The sequence below is a fragment of the Nyctibius grandis genome, chromosome 3 (genome assembly GCF_013368605.1).
Source record: "Nyctibius grandis isolate bNycGra1 chromosome 3, bNycGra1.pri, whole genome shotgun sequence".
NCBI lineage: Eukaryota > Metazoa > Chordata > Aves > Nyctibiiformes > Nyctibiidae > Nyctibius > Nyctibius grandis.
In genome coordinates, this window is record NC_090660.1 from 31554539 (window position 1) to 31580795 (window position 26257).

At 42.3% G+C, this 26257-nt stretch overlaps 1 protein-coding gene across 1 annotated transcript in view; it reads right to left on the reverse strand.

Annotated features, from left to right (window-relative positions):
- Positions 1–482: 482 nt before the first annotated feature.
- ADCY2 (adenylate cyclase 2) overlaps positions 483–26257 on the reverse strand; it is a 236481-nt gene continuing 210706 nt past the window's right edge. Inside the window, exons 21-25 of the mRNA XM_068397286.1 lie at positions 22169–22315; positions 20878–20985; positions 18698–18812; positions 6788–6912; positions 483–5461 (exon numbers count right to left, since the gene is read on the reverse strand). Of these exons, the coding sequence (XP_068253387.1) occupies positions 5309–5461; positions 6788–6912; positions 18698–18812; positions 20878–20985; positions 22169–22315 (648 nt within the window). The 3' untranslated portion in view covers positions 483–5308. The remainder of the gene's footprint in view (positions 5462–6787; positions 6913–18697; positions 18813–20877; positions 20986–22168; positions 22316–26257) is intronic.

The following is a 26257-nucleotide window of genomic DNA, read 5'->3' on the forward strand; positions in this document are numbered from 1 at the left end:
TCAGATTGCTGTATGTTCCTGACCCTCAGCTGATCCACGAAGGAGAGACAGCCTTTGCCAACAAATGCAGCATCCAATGGCCCTCAAAAAAGAGGCTGAAACAAAAATGGTTCAATAACTCTGTCCCCTTTCCACTACCATAGCTTTGGCCCAAGCTAGTCGTTTCACACAAGTGCTTGTTTCTTGCAGACCCTGAATTAGTGACAGACTGCCCGTCTCAAACAGAAAGACTCTTCAGAGGTTTTCTGAAGGAGATGGAGACAACTGTACCTCACCTGCAGAAGTCTGCACACCTTTTGTAACCATCAGGGATTTTTTTGTTCATGAGCTACTCAGGAAATTTTTTCATTTTCCCTGAATGTATCTGTTGTTTGAAATAATTCTCTACACAATTACTATGACTGAGCCTTGGTCTGCAGATTGCAATCACTTCCTGGTTGGCCTGTGACTACAATTTCAGATGCTTGACGGGAGAATTAGGCTTTTCAGATAATTATAATTATTTTTATTTGAATAATTTAGAAACAATAACAAAATAACTGGTTAACAGACATAATTTCAATTATTATTTGTATGCTGAATGAGATCGGTTGAATGGACATTCCAATTCACCGAGTCAGATGAATATTCTGTTCAATAATCCTCTTGGTAAGTAGAGTTAATACACAACTTTATACATGAGGTGGACATTACTTTCATAACAGTTGTTATTTGTAACACTGTTTTGGAATGCAAACATGAAAATTTCCAGTCCAGGAATGTCAATCTTTCACAATACTTCACGTGCATTTTTTTTCCTGTCAAAACTGAGATTTTTATGAAAACCATCTCAATGGCTACAAATACATTTGAAAAATACTCCATCAAAAAATTTCAAACAATTCTTGGCAGAATCTTTGTTTGGAACAGTGGCATCCTACAACATAAAGGGATTCATATCTTCATAGCTGCAAACAGGATTAAAATATCCTTATCTTGCGTTTTTACATATTAAAAACTAAATTGAACTGAATAATTCCTGCCCCTAAATTTTAAAATGTTTAAAATTAATACATAGCAAACTTTAAGGTGAACCAGCTACAACTGATTTATACACCACTTTTGACAATTCGCACAAATTTGAAGTACTTCAAGGAACAAAAATACTCTCTTAATTACATGTTTTATTTAAGGCACATATATCTCATTCTACATTTGTGTCCTCCCCAGAGTCACTCTACTATTTTAGACAAGAAAGAAAAAATAAAACCAACAAGGCCTAGTCTTAAAATTGTTTGGGGTCCACTTGTAGAAAGTGTTGAAGGGGATTATCTAGGTCAGGTGAAGGAGAATCTGTCATCTGAAATGAAAAACTGAAGTATCTTCATACAGAAGTACAACCAAAAGGAAAACGACATATCAAAAGACAAGGTAATCATTGCTTTTAACAGTAAATCTGCTGCTATATAAAGCATCTTGACAACACAGGTAATTATTTGTCCTGATATGAGGTTCTGAAAACAAAACAGGAAAGACTTTCAACAGCTTTACCTTCAGATGTGCACAGCTGTCGCTTTAGAAACAAGCAGGTTGAACTCCTACCTGTGCCTCAGTGGAAAAAGGGAAGGTCTGTACATATTTTACAAAATAGGGGAATCATAAAGAAATATAAAGAGAATGAAAAATGCTTTTCACACAGCATAAATATGATGCTAATGTCTCTCTTTAGAAACAGCAGCTAAATAGCATTGATTTACAGGTAGTCCCAACTACTTTTGTAGTTAGCAAAAGTATCTGCAAGTCTAATCTTTCTTCCTGTCCCTTGGTAGCTCTCCATAAATTGGAGCAAAGCATTGACTTTGAAAAAAATCCAGCAGGTTCCCCAGGTGTTCCCGTTTGGATTTCATTTTCCCAGACCACAGTGAATCACTTTTATATTGATCTTTTGGCTGCTGCCTCACTGTGTGAAATACATTTGCATTGTACTTTTGGGAGTCACGCTCTTTGTGGTTTGCTATGAACTATGGCACCAACATGGAAGTCATAGAACTTGAGCCTTACTGTGATGTAGAATATATGGCATCTCAAATACTGTTTTGTATGCTTATCATAAAGCTCTTCAAGGTACACACTGATATGTGAGCAGTGTTAGTTACATACAGTTATTCAGGCAGATAAAATTGCTGCAGGAAAAGAAGAAAGAGGATATAAGAACTCTGGGTCAATCCAGACAGGGGAAAAATAAACTAGTATAAACAGTAGATGTAAAATCCATTGGAAGACAAAAAGTATTTATTGGATATAAATAGCTTCTTGGCACTAGAAAGATAAAAATAATAGTAACTGAAGGCTGGCGAGAGGATGGTATACACCTTTCTTTGTCTGGGCATCATACCGCATGTGTAATCATCTTTTGCCCACTTTCTTGTTCTTTAGCAGGATTTGGCTGCAAGAATCTGAATGCAACTACAAAATGAGAGAAGAACAGCAGTGAGACATGAGTGGTCTGAACAAGGGCATTTTCAACAAGCTCTTGGAGGGCACATATGTATCTTGCTTTATATTTCATTGGTCCAGTCAGCTCATGGCCATTCACATGTTTTAACGTTTCGTGGCTTACAGAAATATAACATTAACTTTTATAAAAATCACTGAAACAAGGCTATCAAGTTAGGTACAAGGTTTGCTGCTGATGCCCAAAGTGTATAAGAATACAGATGAAAAGCAAAATCCTGAATGTACAGGTTATACCTGAAAGCTGCACATAGATACAACAGTATAATATAATCAACTTTGCATAAAGGGTTTTCATCCACAGTAAGAAATGATTGCTTTGACCTGTGATAATACCAGAATGATTTTAAGGGCCCAGAGTACATTCAAAGTCTAAGAGATTTTATAATTTTTTTTCAATTGTTCCTAGGACAACTCTGTAATAAGTGGAGAGGAGGGATTTAGGAGAAGTCTTAAGCAGAGCTAAGTGATAACTTGTTTTAGGCAATGACTGGGACATTGTTTCTGCTGCCATGTGAGCTATTTGGAAAGTCTTTCATTCCACTGGAAAATACTTATTTTAACTTATTAATTAAAAAGAAGAAATCATAAAGGCAACAAAACATTTTTAATGAGATTTTATTAGACTGACCACCTATCTTGAGAGTTATTGATCAAAAGTCTCCAGCTCTGGGTGAGATGTCAAGTGTGTTATGTTGGATGTAACTGAAATAACTTTCATTTTGCTTTTAGACTAACTTAAAAGGATCAAAATTCAGATTGCCTATTTTACTGCAAATGTAGGCATTTGAAATCTACTGCCATTCCAATTTTCTAGCAGGCAGATGGCTGCTGTGAGTAAACTGTGCCACACTCAGTGAGACTGTGGCCTGATGCCATTTATTTGTGACGCACAATTTTGAGAACTCCTTCTGAAAGGACACCAATGCAATACAAATGTAAATATATTTCATGAATGAGAAATCTGAATACTTTTCACAATTCAATAACATGCCAGAGCTAATAGTTCATAAATTCACTTCTATATTCATACAATATCAGAAAAAAATCCTATGATTACATGCTATTTTTTAAATAGGAGGATTTTATTAATTTTGGTCTTGTTAGGCTGTTATGACTAAAAGAATATGTTAATTTCAAGTACTGATTGTTATAAATGAGGACTCGAGAAATTGAATAATTGTGGTTTATTGCCAATGATATGATCAGAAAAGCAAGCCGCAATAAGCAAAGACAGCGCTGGGCGGCCGGGGAGTCACCACTCCCCGAAGACACGCGCCGAATCACACGGAAGACACCAATTTACTAGGTAAAGCATACATATTCATTAAGATGAGTAAGGGTTGTTACACTTAGTTTCTGGGAATGGGTGTAATTATGCTAATTATTTCCAGGAACCCTCATTATTTGTAAATTTCCTCCCGAAGACACGCGCTGTCTTTGCTTATTGCGGCTTGCTTTTCTGATCATATCATTGGCAATAAACCACAATTATTCAATTTCTCGAGTCCTAATTTATAACACTGATAATAACAAAGCAAAAATTAGCTGCTTTTTCAGTCTTTCACCAGGCTCATCTATGAAACTCTGCAAGTGTGATACTTTTTAATTCAGCGGGCTTTAAATTGATCTTGAGTATCCACAAAATAGCATTTTTTGTATCTTCTGCTCATACTCATGTCCTGATAAATTAGATTATTTTAAATATCTCCTGAAATCTGGCATTGTAAAAGTTAAGTGAAGGGCATGCAAGGGCAAAAGAAGTTGTCAAAGTGCAAAACAAACAAAACATTTCTCTTGTACAGCTTCTCCTAGTTATTGTTTAAGCATTGCAGGCCAGTTGCAAAGTAGCAACACTGCTACTGTCTCCAGTATCCCCCACTTTGCTTGCGTTTATAGATTTGAGGTAAGTCTTCTGTATCACCTAGGGAGTAAATGACTGCAAAGTGCCTAGGATGACACCCAAGACTGAAGACAATAGAGGTGATTCAATTTCTGAAAGGCAATAGCAAGTCTAGCAGATATTAGTGACCGAGGCTATTGAGATAGCTGGCTATAGCCTGCCTCAGCATCTAACTGCTCAATAAAAAGCAACAGTGGCAGCAGCAGAGGACACGCAGGTTTAGAGCAACAGAAGCCATGGAAAGAAGCAAAACTAAGAGACAGCAACAGTAAGACAAAGTACATATAAACTTTTAATGAATTAACCTTACAAAAGACAATAGCTTCAAAACATTTGACACGTTTGTACAAAACTATTCCAGCATTGTTAGCTCTCTCTTCAGAAAGAATGCCAGCAAGCCACCCAACGTGTCCCTGGCTATGAGATGCAACTGGTGATCACATCCAAATCATGTGTGGACAGAGTAAACTTATTTACAAATACTGTACACTTTAATACCAGATTAGTAGATGCTATTGGGGAGCGACTGTATTTTCCAGAAAACACCATGCATCAGAAAATAGTATGCACCCCTAGCTTTATTGCCTTTTTTCCCCGCATTTGTCACTAACATTTCTTTTTAGTCCTTTCAGGATGAGTTACCTCCTTTTCATTCCTATTCCTTCTTTTCTTGTCTTTGAATAACAGTGCAAGTTGCAGCACAATCTTCCAGTCCTGTAGTGTACATCGCAACTGTCCTCAAACATAGGAATATCAAGGTGCAAAATGATGGCTCATGGGACTATTCTGCAGCCATGTTAAAATAAGTGCCACATACCAGAAAATAGCACGCATGTTAAGGGCCAAAATGTAGTTAAAAAGTGCGTGATACTTTCCTGAAAATATGGTACTGATGACACATACAAGTGTTCTTCAAGATGCCACGTTCCCCTGTGAAAGGGATCTTGTCATTTCAGTGTGTACAAAGTATGTCTTCAATTCTCCTTTTCCTTTTACATTTATTATTCCTCTGCAAGTGCTCATGTACCCTAGTGTTTGCAGGACGTTGTTCGTCTCCTCTGTAACCTGCAACAATACAGTAATACAGCCAGCGTTGATAACAGAGCAAAGCAGAATCTTCTTCCGGAGTGTGAAAAGCACACATGTTCTGAGCAGTTATAAGGGTTTTGCTATAATGCTTATAAGGCCTTTAAGGGTCTCAAGTGAGGTTTGAGCACCTGAGCTTTCAAATAGTCTGTTGCTGGATGCCAATTCTAATCTAAAGCATCAAATTGAGTGTAACCATTGCTGTACGTAGGATTCCAAACAGAGGGCTTGTAGATACACAAATGGCACTAGGGACAACACTCTTCCTCATATAGCATTTTTCTCAACTTCAGGAGCTGTTTTTCATTTTAGTAGGCCCAAGCTTCCCCATCTTTTGGAAAACGCTAAGGCTGTGTGAATGAAGCGATAGTAAGACATTAGCATCACCTGTCAGACATGCTGTTGCCAGTTTCCCACATAACTGGCCGTGAACTGAACATCAGGCAGTTCTGCCATTTTAGGTGAAAGCCCACTAGGACAGAGGTTGTTCAACAACATCAGTTGTCTCAGACTGTCTGTGTTTCTTTGTGAAGCAAGCAACTGTCTGTAGATGTGATTGCTTTGACATCCCTTCTGTTTTCAGTTTTGACCAACAGTTGGTAACTTCACTTTTCCATTATTTAGTTCTGAATAGTCTCAGTCATAGATTTGGAGTGCTCTCAATCACGCACTGGGATCCCAAAGTGCTAGGCAGCATGCTAGGCAGATACTTAAAATGTGATCCCTGACTATGGAATCAATGGAAAGTTAGTAAATTGAAGGTCTTTCCTATACAGTTCTATCTATAATCTGTAAAGATAATCATCTATAAAGATTATTAATCAGCATGGTTGATTAAAAGGGAAGTTTCATGATTGCTTTATGGATTTAACTTGATGTACAGCAGTTACGGTCATTTCCTGTATTTAGAAATAATTAACGTCAGGAATCCCCTTCAGAGATAAGGTAGCTAGTATTTTACGAGTTTAGAAATTCACAGAATAGAAATGTGATTTCCATCAAATCCTCTCTTAATCTAGGGATGCATTTCCAGGCAACCCATGACTTCCTCCACTGTATTCCTCAGTAGGGTCAAGAAAAAGTTTTGATTCTCCTCCCATTTTCCTTATAATTTTCTTTTAACTCTTTACTTTCCTGCTCAAGGTCTAATTCTTTTGAAATGTACAGTTACAGCTAGTAGGTAATTTTTTTCTGTAGGCATCCTTAGCTCCAAAACACAGACCTGTTTAGTGTACAAATATATGATTTTTTTAAGGACCAAACTCAAAGGATTAAGGTAAATACTAGCACAAAACCAAGACTTACCTGTATTTTATCTAAGACACCAGTGCTGTCCATCCTGCTGGCCACATTTACTGTATTGCCCCAGATATCATATTGTGGTTTTTGAGCTCCAATTACTCCAGCTATTACAGGTCCATGGTTGATACCTGGAAAACATCAGAACTTAACATTAAAAAGGGAGACCCACCAAACAAGGACACACAGTGCATCTGGTAACATATCAAGTCAATGAACATGTTATTTGGCCCATGCTGAATAGTGAGTACAGCAACCAATAGTCTGTTCACAACTGTTTTATCAACCATTTACAGCAGGAGGATGTCAGTTATAAAAATGCCAAAAGTTAGTTAATGTAATTTTAATTTTACAGCTCCCTCCCATCCTGAGTAAATTTGAGTGTGCCCAGGTGGCCAAGAAGGCAAATGGCATCCTGGCCTCTATTAGGAATAGCATAGCCAGCCGGTCTAGGGAAGTGATCGTCCCTCTGTACTCGGCACTGGTGAGGCCGCACCTTGACTACTGTGTTCGGTTCTGGGCCCCGCACTTCAAGAAAGATGTTGAGGTGTTGGAGCGAGCCCAGAGGCGGGCAACCAAGCTGGTGAAGGGTCTGGAGGGTCTGACCTATGAGGAACGGCTGAGGGAGATGGGGTTGTTTAGCCTGGAGAAGAGGAGGCTCAGAGGTGACCTTATTGCAGTCTACAACTACCTGAAGGGAGGTTGTAGTGAAGTGGGAGTCAGCCTCTTCTCCCAGGCAACTAGCGACAGGACAAGAGGACATAGCCTCAAGCTTCGCCAGGGAAGGTTCAGGTTGGACGTTAGGAAGAACTTCTTCTCAGAAAGGGTTATTAGACATTGGAATGGGCTGCCCAGGGAGGTGGTGGAGTCACCATCTCTGGATGTGTTTAAGAAAAGACTGGACATGGCACTTAGTGCCATGGTCTAGTCGACAGGGTGGTGTCAGGGCAATGGTTGGACTCGATGATCCCAGAGGTCTCTTCCAACCTGGTTGATTCTGTGATTCTGTGATATTTTCAACCATTAGTATCCTAATAACCTGCTACTGCCTTTATTAGATATCAGGAGGAACACACTGTGGGAGAGCATCAGCCTCTGTGAAAACAGATATACAATAATTTCTTTTCATTTCTACGTGTAGTGAAAAGGGCTTCTCCTCTCTGCAGTAGTTGGTGGCCAAATCAAATTACTTTTACAGAATTCTTTGCTTCTTAAATGTAGAATAAACTACTGCAAATGAGCTGGAAGGATTTGAAGCCTTGTTCTGAAGGCTGGATTGCCCATAGAACAGTCCTAAATAACTGCAATATAAATATATGTATTCAAATAATTTGATTAATCATGGAGTAAGAGTAACAAATTGCTAGCTCTGAAATGCACACTGTAAGAGTGAAGAACAAAATAGTATAGTCCCTCATTAGACTCTGGGCATTTTTTATCTTGCAGTCAGTTTGTATCCTATGTTACTTTTGTAAAGGCAGTGAGTTGTACTCTGCTAGTAGGGAAGGAAACCAGGAGGCAAAATCAAAACCATTATCGTTAACTAGTATCAAATATGCTATAATTGTAACTCTACATACCGATGAGCAGGAAAGCCAAGTTAGACCTAGTGAGAAATAAACCCTGGATAAGTAAGTAGTTTGGATTTCTAAAATTAACTCCAATGCATCATAACTGACTTCTATTAATTCCTTGACAGAAACCATCACTAGGGGTATATCTATGCAGCAAAATGGAAGTGTGACCATAGCACAGCAAGGCATCTCAGATCTGGCTAATCTAGTATGGATCATATGTAACATGGCAGCATGGGCTAGCAACCAGGCTACAAGCCCACCTGGAAACTCTGGTGAAAGTGACTGTAGCAGTTAAATTTAGACGACTGGGGAAATATGCAAACCCTAAAGGATACCAGATAGAACCTGATAAATATTTGTCTAAGTTCTTGGGATTAAATGCACAAAGGGACTTAGAACTTGCAACACTCTGCATTAACATCCAAGTCACGGGTGTGTCTTTCTGCCTCATGACATCCAGTGTGCAGAAAGGACTAGGGACCTGAGAGTGGAATCCACAAAAGCCATCTGCTGAGTAGCCCAAGCTGGCTAGTAGGGAATACTGAAGAGATGTGTGTGGCAAATGCTTTGCCATGGTCCAGAAATTAGGGCAGTACAGTGGGACTTTCCTACAAAATACAATGGGCAGGAGGTGACTTTTTTCTTTTTACCTCCTTCCTGAACCACCACTGCTGATAGTTTGAGTAATACCTCAGGGGCTGGAAAGCCAGCTTCAGATCTCTCCTCCTTTGAGGAGACTTCTACCCACATCTCTTAGGAATGTGTTTTGGCCACCCAGGCATTCTGGGATGTGCTGCTCTATGTCATTCCTGCTACTGTGGGTCTCCTTTGCATGACACGTGAATGTTTGTTGGGGCAAGGCTGGAAGAGTAGTACTTAGTCCAGGCGAATGCTCTAACAGAGGGTGATACCATCTGTCTCTTTCTCTTGTATCCAAAGTGACATTTAATTATTCCATGAAAAGGCAAATACTGTTCAGCAGGACAGACAGAGAATATCTCATTCCAAAGTATCGTACAGCCTGGGGTCATAGCATTCTCCAGGGAACAGGCATCCCCATTCTTGAGCAGCCTCAGCCAAAAGCAGGAACCAAATTAACTTCACCTCCAACACAGACAAATGTTCTAACCATGACGCTATATGAAAAAGAATGTCAGCCTCTATTCTGTTCTGAAAAAAAAGGAGTACCTATGCAAAACTTGCCACAAAGCACATCTGAGCTTGTCTAATAAATCAAGCACCTCAGCCTGATCTAGCACCTCCTTAGGGGAGGAATGCCTGAAATATAATCCAGGTGCTCCCCTCCCTTGCCTGACAACGTCAGGGTAGGCTGTGTACCTCCTAAGGCACAACTAGCGTTTCAGGCACTCACAGAAAATGAAGGTTGAAAGCTGAGACCTCAAGCGAGTTGCAACAGTTCTGGGGTTAGATGCTGGCTGAGGAAGGTTTTTACAAATGGCAGTTTGGGTTTAAATCCTTACAGCGGGGATTATGTCAGAGGTAGATGCTCAAACGTTTCTGTGGCTCTAATTGCCACGGATATCAGATGCTTTCATGGTCAAGTGGTGGTGGGAAGTGGAGAAGCGAAATGAAGATGGGAAGTAAAGATCTCAGTGGTGCCTATATTGGATTAAGGTGGCAAAAGTGCCAGTTTGGGGCCTGTCTCCCTTTGTAGATTTAATTATTCCTTATTTCATGAAGCAAAGGAGTCCGACTTCTCTGCAACCTATAGCAAACACTTTAAAAATCACAACCAGGTATCCTTTTTTTTCCCACCAGAAAGTTTTCTTCATGATCTCCACTTTAAAGGAGTCAGTATTGCTTTAATCAGTTTGTGGATTTAGCCCCAACACTCAGCAGCTCTTTATCTGTACTGACACTGCTGATATGTTTGCAAGTATGTGGCACGTGTCATCTATGGAGAGAAGAGAATTTTTATTCTGTACAGATATATGATATCTCTACATGTTTCTTTTAAACCCATCAAGTTATGTAACACTTTGAGAAGGAAGCATACTTCAGATACTTCAGCATACTTCAGCATACTTCAAATGCTTTGCCATTTTTTAACTCTAGCAAGGAAGACAAAATATCCTGGCAAAGGAGTGCTCTCAGGAGCACATGAATATTTCAAATCAGAAGACCAGTTTTGCCAGTGGGTGGCACTGTGAAATAAACAAAAGAGGAGAAGCCGAAAGGAAAAGGAAGCAGCACAGCAAGAAAAAGACAAGACAGGAGAATAACTGATAACTGTTGGAAATCAACTACTTCTGACATGTTTACAGGATTTATGGGTTTCCAATATTTATTTACTGCTTTCATTTCACACTTTCCAAGTGACATATTGCATTGTAAAACTGCTGTGTACTGCTATCAGGAAATAAACGTTTTGGAACATATGGTTCTTGACCAGCTCTGAATTAATTTATTTCATCATGCTTTCCATAACTTACTGCAGCTGCCTATTTCTTTTTTTAAATACCACGATGCACAAGTGGAAGCTATTAGAAGCTGAAATAATGAATACCCCTTTCAAATATAAACAACTATATACATCTATAAACTAAACAAATATATACATCTTTGCTCTTATTTATCAATAACCACAGAATAACAGCGAAAAGCAATATCCTCCTTAGTCTAACACTGAGAAGGAAAGGGTGCATTTTGGCATGCTTGCTTGAGTTTAGTACATCTGAAATATTTTAAACTCCAGCCTCACTGGTCCCTTATAGCTCTTGTCCTCCAAAACCATTTATATAGAATCACAGTCATAGAATCATTTTGGTTGGAAAAGACCTTTAAGACCATCAAGTCCAACTGTTAACCTAGCACTGCCAAGTCCACCACTAAACCCACCACATGTCCTTAAGCACCACATCTACATGTCTTTTTAATCCCTCCAGGGATGGTGACTCAACTACTTCCCTGGGCAGCCTCTTCCAATGTTTGATAACCTTTTTGGTTAAGACATTTTTCCTAATATCCAATCTAAACGTCCCTGGCACAACTTCAGGCCATTTCCTCTTGTCCTATCACTGTTACTGGGAGGAGACTGACACCCACCTCGCTACAACCTCCTTTCAGGTAGTTGCAGAGAGCGATAAGGTCTCCCCTCAGCCTCCTGTTCTCCAGACTAAACAACCCCAGTTCCCTCAGCTGCTCCTCATAAGACTTGTTCTCCAGACCCTTCACCAGCTTTGTTGCCCTTCTCTGGACTCGCTCCAGCACCTCAATGTCTTTCTTGTAGTGAGGGGCCCAAAACTGAACACAGTATTCGAGGTGCAGCCTCAGCAGTGCCGAGTACAGGGGAACGATCACTTCCCTAGTCCTGCTGGCCACACTATTTCTGACACAAGCCAGGATGCTGTTGGCCTTCTTGGCCACCTGGGCACACTGCTGGCTCATGTTCAGCCAGCTGTTGATCAACACCCCCAGGTCCTTTTCTGCCAGGCAGCTTTCCAGCCACTCTTCCTCAAGCCTTAGCATTGCATGGGGTTGTTGTGCCCCAGCTGCAGGACCCGACACTTGGCCTTGTTGAACCTCATACAGCTGGCCTCAGCCCATCGATCCAACCTGTCCAGATCCCTCTGCAGAGCCTTCCTACCCTCCAGGAGATCAACATTCCCGCCCAACTTGGTGTCATCTGAGATCTTACTGAGGGTGCACTCGATCCCCTCATCCAGATCATTGATAAAGATATTAAAGAGAACTGTCTCCAATACCAAGCCCTGGGGAATCACAGAATCACAGAATCACAGAATGTTAGGGATTGGAAGGGACCTCGAAAGATCATCTAGTCCAATCCCCCTGCCGGGGCAGGATTGCCTAGACCATATCACACAGGAACGCGTCCAGGCGGGTTTTGAATGTCTCCAGAGAAGGAGACTCCACAACCTCTCTGGGCAGCCTGTTCCAGTGTTCAGTCACCCTCACCGTAAAGAAGTTTTTCCTCAACTTTAAGTGGAACCTCCCGTGTTCCAGCTTGCACCCATTGCCCCTTGTCCTGTCAAGGGATGTCACTGAGAAGAGCCTGGCTCCATCCTCTTGACACTTGCCCTTTACATATTTATAAACATTAATGAGGTCACCCCTCAGTCTCCTCTTCTCTAAGCTAAAGAGACCCAGCTCCCTCAGCCTCTCCTCATAAGGGAGATGTTCCACTCCCTTAATCATCTTCATGGCTCTGCGCTGGACTCTCTCTAGCAGTTCCCTGTCCTTCTTGAACTGAGGGGCCCAGAACTTGACACAATATTCCAGATGCAGCCTCACCAGGGCAGAGTAGAGGGGGAGGAGAACCTCTCTTGACCTACTAACCACACCCCTTCTAATACACCCCAGGATGCCATTGGCCTTCTTGGCCACAAGGGCACACTGCTGGCTCATGGTCATCCTGTTGTCCACTAGGACCCCCAGGTCCCTTTCCCCTACGCTGCTCTCCAACAGGTCTGCCCCCAACTTGTACTGGTACATGGGGTTGTTCTTGCCCAGATGCAGGACTCTACACTTGCCCTTGTTATATTTCATTAAATTTCTCCCCGCCCAACTCTCCAGCCTGTCCAGGTCTCTCTGAATGGCTGCGCAGCCTTCCGGCACATCAGCCACTCCTCCCAGTTTTGTGTCATCAGCGAACTTGCTGACAGCGCACTCTAATCCCTCATCCAAGTCATTAATAAATATATTGAATAGAACTGGTCCCAGAACCGATCCTTGCGGAACTCTGCTAGACACAGACCTCCAACTGGACTCTGTCCCACTGACGACTACTCTCTGGTTTCTTTCCTTCAGCCAGTTCACAATCCACCTCACTACCCGATCATCCAGACCACACTTCCCCAGTTTAGCTGCGAGGATGCTGTGGGAGACCGTGTCAAACGCCTTACTGAAATCGAGATAGACCACATCCACAGCTTTACCATCATCTATCCACCGGGTAACATCCTCATAAAAGGCTATCAAGTTGGTTGAGCAAGACTTCCCGTTGGTGAAGCCATGCTGAGTGCCCCTAATGATCCCCCTGTCCTTGATGTGCCTAGAGACAGCACCAAGAACAAGTTGTTCCATCACCTTTCCGGGGATGGAGGTGAGGCTGACCGGTCTATAGTTACCCGGGTCCTCCTTCTTGCCCTTTTTGAAGACTGGAGTGACATTCGCTTTCCTCCAGTCCTCAGGCACCTCTCCCGTTGCCCACGACTTAGCAAAGACGATGGAGAGTGGCCTAGCAATGACTTCCGCCAGCTCCCTCAGCACCCGCGGGTGCATCCCATCAGGGCCCATGCATTTATGGACGTCCAGGTTGCTTAATTGGTCCCTGACCCAGCCCTCATCAACCAAGACAGATTCCTCCTCTATCCTGACTTCTTCTGGGGCCGCAGGGGTCCGGGGCTCCTCAGGACAGCCTCCAACAGTATAGACAGAGGCAAAGAAAGCATTCAGTAACTCCGCCTTCTTTTTATCCTCTGTCTCCAGGACCCCCACCTCATTCATCAGTGGGCCTACATTGCCTCTAGTGCTGGCTTTACCTGCAATGTATTTGAAGAAGCCCTTTCTGTTGTCCTTGACCTCTCTTGCAAGGTTGAATTCCAAGGAGGCCTTAGCTTTCCTAGTTGCCTCCCTACATCCTCTGACAACAGACTTATATTCCTCCCAAGTGGCCAGCCCCTCCTTCCACGATCTGTACACCCTCTTCTTCCACTTGAGTTTGCCCAGCAGTTCCTTGTTCAACCATGCAGGTCTCCTGGTACCCTTCCTTGACTTCCTACCTGTTGGGATGCTCTGATCTTGAGCTCGGAAGAAGCAGTCCTTGAATGCTAACCAACTATCTTGGGCTCCATTACCTTCTAGTACCCTGTCCCATGGGATTTCCCCTAGCAATTGCTTGAAAAGGCCAAAGTTGGCCCTCCTGAAGTTCAGGGTTGTGATTCTGCTAGCTATTCTGTTCCTGCCACATGAGATCCTGAACTCTACCATCTCATGGTCACTACAACCAAGGCTGCCCTCAACCTTCACCTCTTCAACCAGACCCTCCTTGTTAGTGAGGATCAGATCCAGCAGCGCTCCTCTCCTAGTTGGCTCATCCACCATTTGCATCAGAAAGTTATCATCAACGCACTGGAGGAACCTCCTGGACTGGGGATGGCTGGCTGAGTAGGCCTCCCAGCAAATATCAGGGTAGTTGAAATCCCCCACAACAACCAGGCCCTGTAATTGCGAGACTGCTCTCAGCTGCCTGTAGAAGGCCTCATCACCCTCCTCATCCTGATCCGGTGGCCTGTAATAGACACCCACAACAGTATCACCCCTGCCAGCCTGCCCCTTAATTCGCACCCACAAACTCTCAACTTGCTCCTGATCCGCCTCTGGACAGAACTCAATACATTCTAGCTGCTCACTCACATAAAGAGCAACTCCACCACCTCTCCTTAGCGGCCTGTCTTTCCTGAACAGGACATAGCCATCCATTACCACATTCCAGTCATGCGAGGCATCCCACCAAGTCTCTGTAATTGCCACTAGATCATAGCCCCCCGACCGAACACGGATTTCTAACTCCTCCTGCTTATTCCCCATGCTGCGTGCATTGGTGTACAGGCATCTCAGGGAGCGAGCTGGGCACACCGGTTTCATCCCAGATTCACCCCCTGAATTCACCCCAGGGGGATGGGGGGCCTCCTGGTCTACCTCAACACTAGAGCGTTGCCCCAGTGGTGCAAGCCCAGCTACCACCCCATCCCCTTTCGAATCTAGTTTAAAGCTCTCCGAATGAGCCCTGCTAATTCCTGTCCCAGAACCCTTTTGCCCCTACGACATAAACCTTTCCCATGTATCACTGTCACGCCTGTTGTCTTATAAAACCAGCCATTATCAAAGAACCCAAAGCCCTGCCTGTAGCACCAGTCTCGTAGCCAGGCGTTAATAGAGAGAATCCTACTGTTCCATCCCACGTCATCACCTGAAAAAGGAAGGAGGGAGGAGAAAACAACTTGTGCTCCAGACTCTTTCACCAACCGCCCTAGGGCCTTATAGTCTTTCTTCATCCCCCTCAGACTACGGGATGCAGCTTCTTCCCCACCTGTCTGGAAGATCAGCAGGGGGTAGTAGTCTGTGGCCTTCACCAGGCTGGGGAGTTGCCTGGTGATATCCCTGATTCGGGCTCCAGGCAGGCTGCAGACCTCCCTGTGATGGGGGTCAGCTCTGCATATTGGGCCCTCAGATCCCTTTAGGAAGGAGTCTCCAACCACTAAAACTCTTCTCTTCTTCCTTGTGGAGGAGGTAGCTATACGCCCGTCAGGTTTTTCTGACTGTGGTGGGACCTCTGATATAGGTTGCCTCTCCACCACATCCCCGTTGGACCGGCTGTATTCCACTAGGGCTTCATATCTATTGCTCAGAGGCACCTGTGGAGGCGAGGTAGGCAAGGAGGGCACTCGCCTTTTGCCACGGCCATAGACTTGCCTCCATTCACTCCTCTCCTCTAGGTTATCGTTTTCCACCTGAGAGGGGCAGAGTACAGGGGTCCCTCGATCCTGGGAGCTCTCCGGCAGGTGCTCCCATTTTTGTTGCAGGGAGGGCAGAGCCTGGCTCCACCAGTCTATCTCCATTTCAGCCTCCCGAATGCTCCTAAGCCTTTCTACTTCGGCTTGAAGCCTTTCAACCTGGCTTTGCAGCTGTGCCGCTCGGCCAAGCAGATCATCTACTTGCTCACAGTGCACACAGCCCCCTGACACCACAGAGACGGTGTAGCATTCCCTGCAGCCCGCAACCTGCACCATCGCCTCCTTCCGTGGGAGCTCTGTCTGGGTTCCCACATCCATTTTGGTCTTCTTCCACCGGGTAGATACCATTGTTCTTTCACTGAACTGGGAAATACCTGTTGGAGCCACCCCTGGTTCACAGCTCCTTGGCACCTTCCTCGCCTTGTGCACTGGGAGGGAGTCAGCGCCCTCCCCAACGAGCTGCAAACAACTGCAGCCTCTCCTGCCCTGGGACACACCCAGTCACTGCTGAATCACACAGGAACACCACTTGTGACTGGCTGCCAGCTGGATTTAACTCCATTCACCACAACTCTTTGGGCTTGGCCATCCAGCCATTTTTTTACCCAGAAAAGCGTACACCCATCCAAGCCATGAGCAGTCAGTTTCTCCAGGAGAATGCTGTGGGAAATTGTGTCAAAGACTTTACTAAAAGTCCAGGTAGACAACATCTACAGCCTCACCCTCATCCAGTAAGCAGGTCATCTTGTCATAGAAGGACATCAGGTTAGTCAAGCAGGACCTGCCTTTCATAAACCCATGCTTACTGGGCCTGATTGACTGCTTTTCCTGTATGTGCTGTGTGATGGCACTCAAGATGATCTGCTCCATAACCTTCCTCAGCACCAAGGTCAGACTGACAGGCCTGTAGTTCCCTGGATCTTCCTTCTGGCCCTTCTTGTAGATGGGCATCACATTTGCTACCTCCCAGTCGACTGGAACCTCCCCGGTTAGCCAGGACTGCTGATAAATGATGGAAAATGGTTTGGTGAGCACTTCTGACAGCTCTCTCAGTACCCCGGGTGGATCCCATCTGGCCCCACAGACTTGTGTGTGTCTTAAGTGGTGTAGCGTGTCACTAACCATTTCCCCTTGGACTATGTGGGCTTCATTCTGCCCCCTGTCCCTGTCTTACAGCTCAGGGAGCTGGGTATCCAGAGAACAACTGGTCTTACTACTGAAGACTGAGGGAAAGAAGGCATTAAGCACCTCAGCCTTTTCTTCATCCTTTGTCACTATGTTTTCCCCCACATCCAATAAAGGAAGGGGATTCTCCTTAGTCTTCCTCTTGTGGCTAATGCATTTATAGAAACATTTTTATTGTCTTTTACAGTAGTAGCCAGATTAAGTTCTAGTTGGGCTTTGGCCCTTCTAATTTTCTCCCAGCATAGCCTCATGACAGCCTTGTCCTCCTGAGTCACCTGCCCCTTCTTTCAAAGGTCATAAATTCTCCTTTTTTTCCTGAGTTCCAGCCAAAGCTCTCAGTTCATCCAGGCCAGTCTTCTTCCTCACTGGCTTGTCTTTTGGCACATGGGGACAGCCTGCTCCTGCGCCTTTAAGATTTCCTTCTTGAAGAGTGTCCAGTCTTCCTGGACTCCTTTGCCCTTCAGGACTGCTCCCCAAGGGACTCTGTCAACCAGTTTCCTAAACAGGCCAAAGTCTGCCCTCCGGCAGTCCAAAGGAGCAGTCCTGCTGACCTCCTTCCTTACTTCTCCAAGAACTGAAAACTCTATCATTTCATGATCGCTAAGCCCAAGATGGCCTCGAACCATCACATCACCCACAAGTCCTTCTCTGTTCACAAACAAGAGGTCCAGCGGGGCTCCTTCCCTAGCTGGCTTGCTCACCAGCTATGTCAGGAAGTTATCATCTTCCACACACTCCAGGAACCTCGTAGACTGTTTCCTCTCTGCTGTATTGTATTTCCAGCAGACATCTGGTAAGTTGAAGTCCCCCACAAGAACAAAGGCTAGCGATCGTGAGACTTCTCCCAGCTGCTTGTAGAATATTTTGTCTGCCTCTTCATCCTGGTTGGGTGGTCTCCCACCATGATATCTGCCTTGCTGGCCTTCCCCCTGATCCTTACCCATAAACACTCAACCCTATCATCAGCATCCTCAAGGTCTAGACAATCAAAACACTCCCTAACATACAGGGCCACCCCACCACTCTCCTTCCTTGTCTATCCCTTCTGAAGAGTTTATAGCCATCCATTGCAACACTCCAGTTGTGCGAGTCACCCCACTATGTTTCTGTGATCGCAACTATACCATAGTTTTTCTGCTGCACAAGGGCTTCCAGCTCCTCCTGTTTGTTGCCCATGCTGCATGCATTGGTGTAGATGCTCTTCAGTTGGATTCCCACCACCTTTTTGGTGGGAGAAGCCCTAATTCCTACATGACCATTCTTAGGCGCATCCATGGTTTCTAAAGCCCCGTCTAGAGTCTTTTTGCGTGCGTCCTTTGGTATTGATAAGCTTAAAAAATTTATGCGGTTAACAACCTCTAAAATAAGTATTATAGAGTTACCATAAAACAATTCAGAGCCACGGGAATGTATTTTTCAACCATTCTTTACTTAGGAATACTGCCCTTTTCTAAGTCCTGCCTTGAAACACTCCTACAGAGCTATGGTTAATGGGCAATACCACGTAGGTTGCCTTTAAACAGAGTAAAGATGGTGCGTTTTACTTTCACGTCCCTTTTGGTCAGTTCTCTAACAAACACTTTAATCAGTGAAGTACCCTTCACACTGAATTCTCCCCCTCCTCCATGATATTCTTATAAAAATCCTGTGATACATACCTACTCTTAACTTGAAGTCATTGAATGAATGCTTGTTTATGACATCCAGTTTCGCCACCAAGGCAAATGCGAACTCCACCATGGTTCCTATGTGCATATACTGTCGTTCAGGTTCCTGAATTTAAACAGCCAAACAAACAGAATAAAATAATTTTCCTTAGCCTTAGCTGCTGTGAGAATACAACCAAAATATGCTGAATACTTGAAAGCACTTAAGCCCTTAGGGATGTCCTAATGCCAGCAGGCAGCAGCAGAAAAGTAATGTAATGTAGAAGATGGTGCCCTGTTCAGCATCAGTTAGATCAAACAATGGCCAATAGACCAGGATGCATTTTACTTACACAATCAGGCAGTCTAGAGATGATAGATCCAAAGTGTGTCTAATCTAATGTTTTGATTGCCAAATAACTAATCCCACAGGTGCTCAATGTCTATGTGTGCTTAGAATTTGCTCATTAATTTTCTCTAAGTGTGTGCCTCTATTTTATGTCCTTTAATAAAAAATAATGCTTGTGAACAGGATCACGGACTCTCCTCCCTCTCACTGTTGCACAGCTCAGCACCCTAGTTAATGCTTAAGCTCCAGTGAAATTCCCAGTTTTAAGAGTTCCTCCACTGATCTCATCTGGTAGATAAGCAAGCACCTCTGAGAACATCTAATAGACCTGAAAATGAATAAAATACAAGAGGAAGAGAAGAATGCGGTAACCCATCCTCTGTATCCCCAATTTACTAGCTCAGAGCTTATACCACTTATAAAGGTTATAGACTTAATGTCTCCTCATACATCAACAGTGTACCCTGATTTCTAAGTACTGGTTTGAGTCCCCTTGGGCTGAGGAGAAAATTGATTTTGGGGCTCTCACAGCCCAGGATAGGACCCTGACAAGAGGATGATTTCATAAGAGATGGACTCACTGATCTCTATGAGAAATTACTGAATCTTCTTCATTTCTTGATAGAAAGTGACAGAAGAGATGGACAGATGACAACTTCGGGAGATGATTCATAGAGTAGATGCATCAGCCTAGGTGGGACAGTAATGCTGCTTACCAGAGCAGCTGTTTAGATGAATGAAGCCTGTTTCCTTTGGAGTCCTCTCCTAGCTAAGACAGATGGTTTCCTGTTCAGTTGATGTATTCAGACCCCCTCTTTAGGCACTTAGTCTTCCTTGGGTGCTTGTTTTAAGCTGGGGGCTGTTCCCAGCAGTATGCCTAGCAGTCAGTCCCTGCCACACTAGGTACTGCAGTACCTGTGGATCTTTGGGCATCTGGACTGAGGGCTGCTGAGTTTTGGTGGATTTCCTTTGAAAATGTGTACTAAATCACCAAAGGAACACTAAAACTTGGATCTCTTGATTTACAGTTTGTAACTCAAACTCAAATGATAAATTTCTTCCTGTGCACACACTAGTTTTAGTTGTGCTTGAGAGATCCTCTATGTCTTCTCATCTTCAGTCTACAGTTCTGCATTTCCTTCATCCCCTTCATCTCCCTGTATTAAATCTCAGAACTATTTTAAAATCATTCTTTTTTTGTCCTCAGGATCCTTAAGGTCTATAGTTCAGGTGTTAATTGCTTCTGTCTAGAAGGAACATGAGTTTGGCAAGAACACATTTATCTTTAGCAGAGAATATGTTGATTCATAATTGCTCTCTCTGTTGCTAACCTGTAGTACTCTAAAGATCATGGCAAAAGCAAGGATTTTGCTTAAAAGTTATGAATTGCTTCTCTGAACTTCATTTCTGCTAACTGCAGTTCCCAATCCTACCCTATTAATTAAACCAGAAACAAAGGAACACGTTCTCAATGCTGAGCCTGAGTGTTCTGTAAGTGTATGGTTAATACGTCTACTCAGCCCTCCCTCCCAAAAGGCAGTCTTTTGTACACTATAAATCCAGTTCTGCTGCAGCATGTAGCAATAAAATGCTGTATTGTATTTAGAGCAGAAGACCTGTTTTAGACTTAGCAAATACAGAGGTGGCATTTTCAAACTGCAATGTGAAAAACAATAATTCACAGAGACTACTAAACAAAAGTATACACTGGTCCACTACAATACAACCTACGCTAGTAAGAAAAAACTAGGCCACAACATTATACATAACCTGCAGTTTAATGAACAGTATTTTAGCCTTCATTTGAACATGTTTTTTATTAAGCAGGAACCTTTTCCTGTACCTGACACTGTTCTTGGTTGGGTGTAGCACTCAATCCTGTTGCTGCCATGTAAGTGCTTCCAATGGTCTTTATCTTTTCAACTCCACTGAACTTTGGCTTTGACAGTAACTGTAAAACAAGGATGGTTATTCATTATTCAGATCAGCAGCCTTGTTACTCTAATAGCATTGTTACTTTAACAGCATTGTTACTCTAACAGCATTCAGAGCATCAATTAGTGGAACAGTCTCTTAATAGACACCAAATGGTTTCACAAATAAATATGTACAGAATGATGTACTTCAGGATGGGTAAGAACAATGGTTACAGCCTCCAAGGAAAGGGAATTTCTGTCTGCTAAAATACTTTTTTATTATAAAGTGACTCATTTTACAGTAATGAGAATAAATTCCACCTTATTGTACATACAGCTCTTAAAAGTCAGTAGACTTCGATATTGGAACTGAGTCACCATGCGATCCAACAGTTAAGCTTTAAGCAGCTTTCTGTAAGTAAGCATCTCTTCCATGCCAGTGGGATGGTCCATGCCAATGGGACTAAAATCCAAGGATTTTAGTTCATATCCCAGGTTGTTTTGAGCATTGCAATGTTCTACAAACAGGTTTGCTGCTAAAATACCCTCTGTAGCTGCAAATCCACAAATCCAGACTGTGCTCTCTGACTCATGACATGACCTTAATGCCTTTTTCTAGTATCTTCATCACTAATAACTTTATTTAAGACAAATACTGTTCTCAGTGAGACCTTTACAGCTGCCTTTTCACAATCCATCTGTAATCATACTCTGTACTTGCTTGTAACTTCAGAGAATGCAATATTAAAACTTATACAATCCTTTGAGTCACTCGTATCAACTGATCAACACTCTCTATGATGAGACCAACACAGATCAGGTATAACACAAAGCTGTTTCATTTCAGGGGACATAGATTTACATGCCTGACTTTAGGCACTAGTATTTAGAAACTCTAGATAATATATGGCATGGAATATGACTGCCTCATGAACTGCAGCTAAAGGGCAAAAATTTCTCCATCAGATATACACATAGGATTCTCATTATAGCGAATCAAAAGCAATTGAATATGATGCCAGGTCAGTATCTGATTTATCCCACATAAATCTCTTTTTCCTTTAATACTCCCTGTAAGTAATTTCCACGTGACTAGGCACACAAAAGTTCTTTTCTGGGAGCTCTTCCACTCTCCCTTTCAAGTATGTTTGCTTACTGTTGCATACCCTTGGTTATTAAGATTGAAACCATATGTTGATTGTTGTTAGAGGTACATACATCATCGAAGTCAGCAATGATCTCATTTAGCAGCCTGAGACATTCCAAGCCTTCCTTATTAACATCAGATTCTGTGTAGAATTCCTTGAAATCCGGAACAGAGGCAAACATGACACAGACGCAGTCATACGACTGATGATATAAATCCTGTCCAAAAAAAAAAACAGAATAGAGGAAAAAAACCTCTGTCATACACAGCTCTAAATAAAAGTTTCCTTATTAATATGCAGTGTCCTTGTTCTGAAAAGGGAGGCATTGCAGTGGTTGGAACGCCTTAAGACAGTGGTTGGGTATTTTTTGCATAGTTGCATTTATTAATTTTAAATGGTGCATAAACCTTTTTGTTAAAGAGACTCAACATATACAGCTGAAAATATTTTAGTGATTTAAAGTCACCTTTTTCTCCTCCTGAACATTAACTCTGTGAGCATAAAATGCACTGGCTTGCATGGCTAAAACTGTATTTTGAAAACAATATCTAACTTATTATTAGCTGTTTGTGTTATTGTAATAACTAGAAAACTGAACCAAAATCACAAACCCAATGCACTACAAATCCATAATGTAACGCAATCCTGGTAGTTCCTAACCTAAAATGACAAGATGCCTAATAGGACAAAATAATTGTAATTTCTTTTCCATAACAAGGAGCTGAGACAAAAGGAAAGAAGTCACCTGAACTAAAACTTAGTTATGTCAGATTCTCCACTGCCTTCTGTGACCACTGAAATGAGAGCACCTCTGGTCCACAGGAAGATTCTGGTGCTGTGTACAGACATAGCGAATCTCTACGGGTGATGTATAACTGAAAAATAGCAGAACTGTGGGAAAACTATTGACCCTCATCCCAGAACAGGTGTGAGGGAAGTTTCTGGGCAAACACGAAAATAATGGCAGACAAGGAGGAACACAGGCAGCTGGAGGAGGTAGATGGTTTATTACTAGATTTTTCTGCCCCTTGATTTTCTAAGGATTCCATCACAGAGCATCACTAAAGCTCCACCATGCTGCTGTGCTATTGTTGCAATTCACCATTATTATTTATATTCTTAAAGCTGAGTTAATTGAAATCGCCCATCTGTACCTGACATACAGCTTATAGCCATACATATATAAAATCAGTATCACTTTAAAGGAACCTGATTGTGCAAATGAAAAGCAACTAAACAAAACGTCCAAGCCGATGAGTTCACTGTCAGATCACTACTAAACTTCCAAAGGAGTTCTGGATCTCCCTTGTCCTCTTCCCAAGAGAGTTCTTCATGAAGAACCAATAATGTGATAATATTTTTCTGCCATTTATTTTATCCATCTCCATAAACACCTGGTCAATACATTTAATCCATATAATAAAGTAATCAAACGGTGGGGAGAGGGAACCCCTCTAGCTGGATGACATCAACTGAATTTAGGCAATTTAAGCACCTGACTGAAGTATTTCATTTGAAAGCACAGTCATCCTATGTGTCCTATATTGTCAGTACAGCAGATATGCCTATCTGGAAGGTCATTTTAATGCCAGATGGGCAGAATCACCTCAGATAGTGTTTCTCTCTCTCAGCCAGTTATGGAAAAAAGGCTAAAGAGGTAATTTTTCATAATGGAGGCACTCAAGAGGAGTGCCTGAAACTATGCAGGATGAATCTGACTCTAGGAAATTCAGAAGCTCAGGCCCAACATGACCTCTCTTTGCTCCAGTTTCCCACACCTAAAACCAAGTCCAACCTGTAAGACTGCATTCACATACACTGACAGCTGTTTTGAGTATGTATGCACCTAGACTTGGTGCAGACATACTTAAACTAGCTTGAAATTAGTTAAGTGGAGACGTAGAAGATTAACAGGCTCACTCCCCAAATATTTAACTTTTGCAGTCTGCATTTTGCTTCACATATACTGACTTCAAATTTACCTCAGGCATGTCTACACTGAAACTACAGTAACATTTGCATATAAATATACTCAAAAGTTAAGTTCTGATGCACCCAGTGCTCTTCATAGACAAGTTACCAGAATAGGTACAGAGATTACATTCTGTGGTTAACTCGGCTTTCCTTCTACTTCCTCAAGTCACCTTCCCTGTAACTTGATTTCAGTTTGGGGTGAAGGAATTCAGGCCACACACATAGTGCTGGTTATTAAGAGAGAACTGCATCACAAATATAAGGCCTTGGTAATACAGAAGGGGAAATTCACAGTGTTATAGGAAAGACTGGAGGGAGATACAAGAGTATTTATAGCAGAATGTAGATCATTAATACTCAAAACATGGATTACTACACATAGTTTTGAAACTTGACCTGATGAACTAAACAAGTTGTATACATGTGTGATCAAATATTTTAAAAAAATAGTAATTTTTGTTCATATTCCTGCCAGCTGGAAAAACCCAGTAAGTTAAATCCAGCCAAATTAATAGTACAGTTATAATTAATACACAATTCTGTTGTCCTAGGGACTCTGTTAATTAGTAAAAAAAAGTTGTTTTAATTCACCAGATCAACATTAGATAGTAGCTGTTTTATTTTCTTTATTGAATCCTGCTGATTTTGCAACCTGAGAATGTAAAATGTGCCAGAATTACACTACTGATGAGATACAGGTTGTAAAGTTTGTGAAACAGACAAAATCTAGGCACAGAGGTGATAGTGGAACAGTGCCATATCTGAAATAGTACATGGGAACTAATGCCATGTGAAGGTTTATTTGAGAATATAACTCCAAGTCATAAAAATACAGGCCTGTCAGGAGCTACAACTGAATGCTTACAGGAAAAGGAGACCAACTATGCAGTGTTGCAGGCATATGATATTACTGAATAATATGAGGCAGAGATGGTAGAAGATGGATTCATTTCACCACCTCATAATACAGGAACCAGAAAATAAATAGAACATTTAAAACTAGAATACTGAAAAGTATTTTACACGATATATATAAACGTATATTTCATTGCTATTCAACAACATGAAAGACAAGAGCTTAGAGGGTTAAAAACCTGAATGCTTATGTGAATACTAGAAAAATGCGTAACTAGGAAGTGTATAAAAAGCATCTGCAGAAGCAAAATATGCCCTTACATTTACAGGTAAAAGCAGAATGGTGAATAGCACATTAATCTTCAGCTGTTCCTCAAATTTTTGCTGAAGTGTCTAACACTGGATACTACCTGGGCCCTGCAGTTGACTGGACTGCTGATGGGTGGCAACTCCTGTCTTCTTGTGATTGCCTCTGAAAAAAAGTCTGTCTTACAGACATTAAACGTGGAGCCCTAATTAGCTCTTAGGAAGTGCCTTTGCTGTCTTCCCTGAAAGCAGAACTGTTGCCTAGAATAAATCATGGCAGCTTGCATAATTCACAGTCATCAGGACGAGAAATATGACTGAGCAAAAGACAGAAGCAGAGATTCAAAGAAAAGTGCTCTTGTGACTAGGAAGGTTAGCGTACTTTATGCCGTTGGCTGTCCACCTAGTAGGGGAGCAACCAGCCTGTAAGAAAGGGTTGCATGCCTGACTGTTACAACTACAGACACAAATCTTCTTTTTCTATAACTGGAGTTATCACTCCTTCCTCTCCTCCACCTCAAAAATAAATGAACACATTGTATGTGAACACCTGTCATATGCTGAAGCTCAGCAACAGTATCCTATTTTTCTTCCTTCCTCTCTAATACTGGGGCAATATCCATCCCTACTAATGCTCTATAGAATAGTACCAGAATGGAAACAAGAACAAATGGCACTGTTTATAACCAGATAAGTAGTAATTGTGGCTGTCACAATAAATGTCAGAGAATTTTAAGGAGGCATTCCCAGCTAGTTTATTTTGATCATTCATGATAATAAAGGCTGTGGCAATTGGGTGTCTTAATTTGCCTATGAGTACTTCTCTTGAAGCAGTACTCTCCAAACTGTTTAATTAGAAAATTAAATGCAACACCATTCCAGGAAGCAATGGCTTTGCTTCTTTCAACAAAAATGAAATCATCCTGTCTTCTGCAGTCAATCCTTTTTTTTTTTTCCTTTTTTTTTTTCGCTTTGATAACATCTGAATTTCTGCTGGTTGGCTCTCCTTACTGTCCCCTCTTCT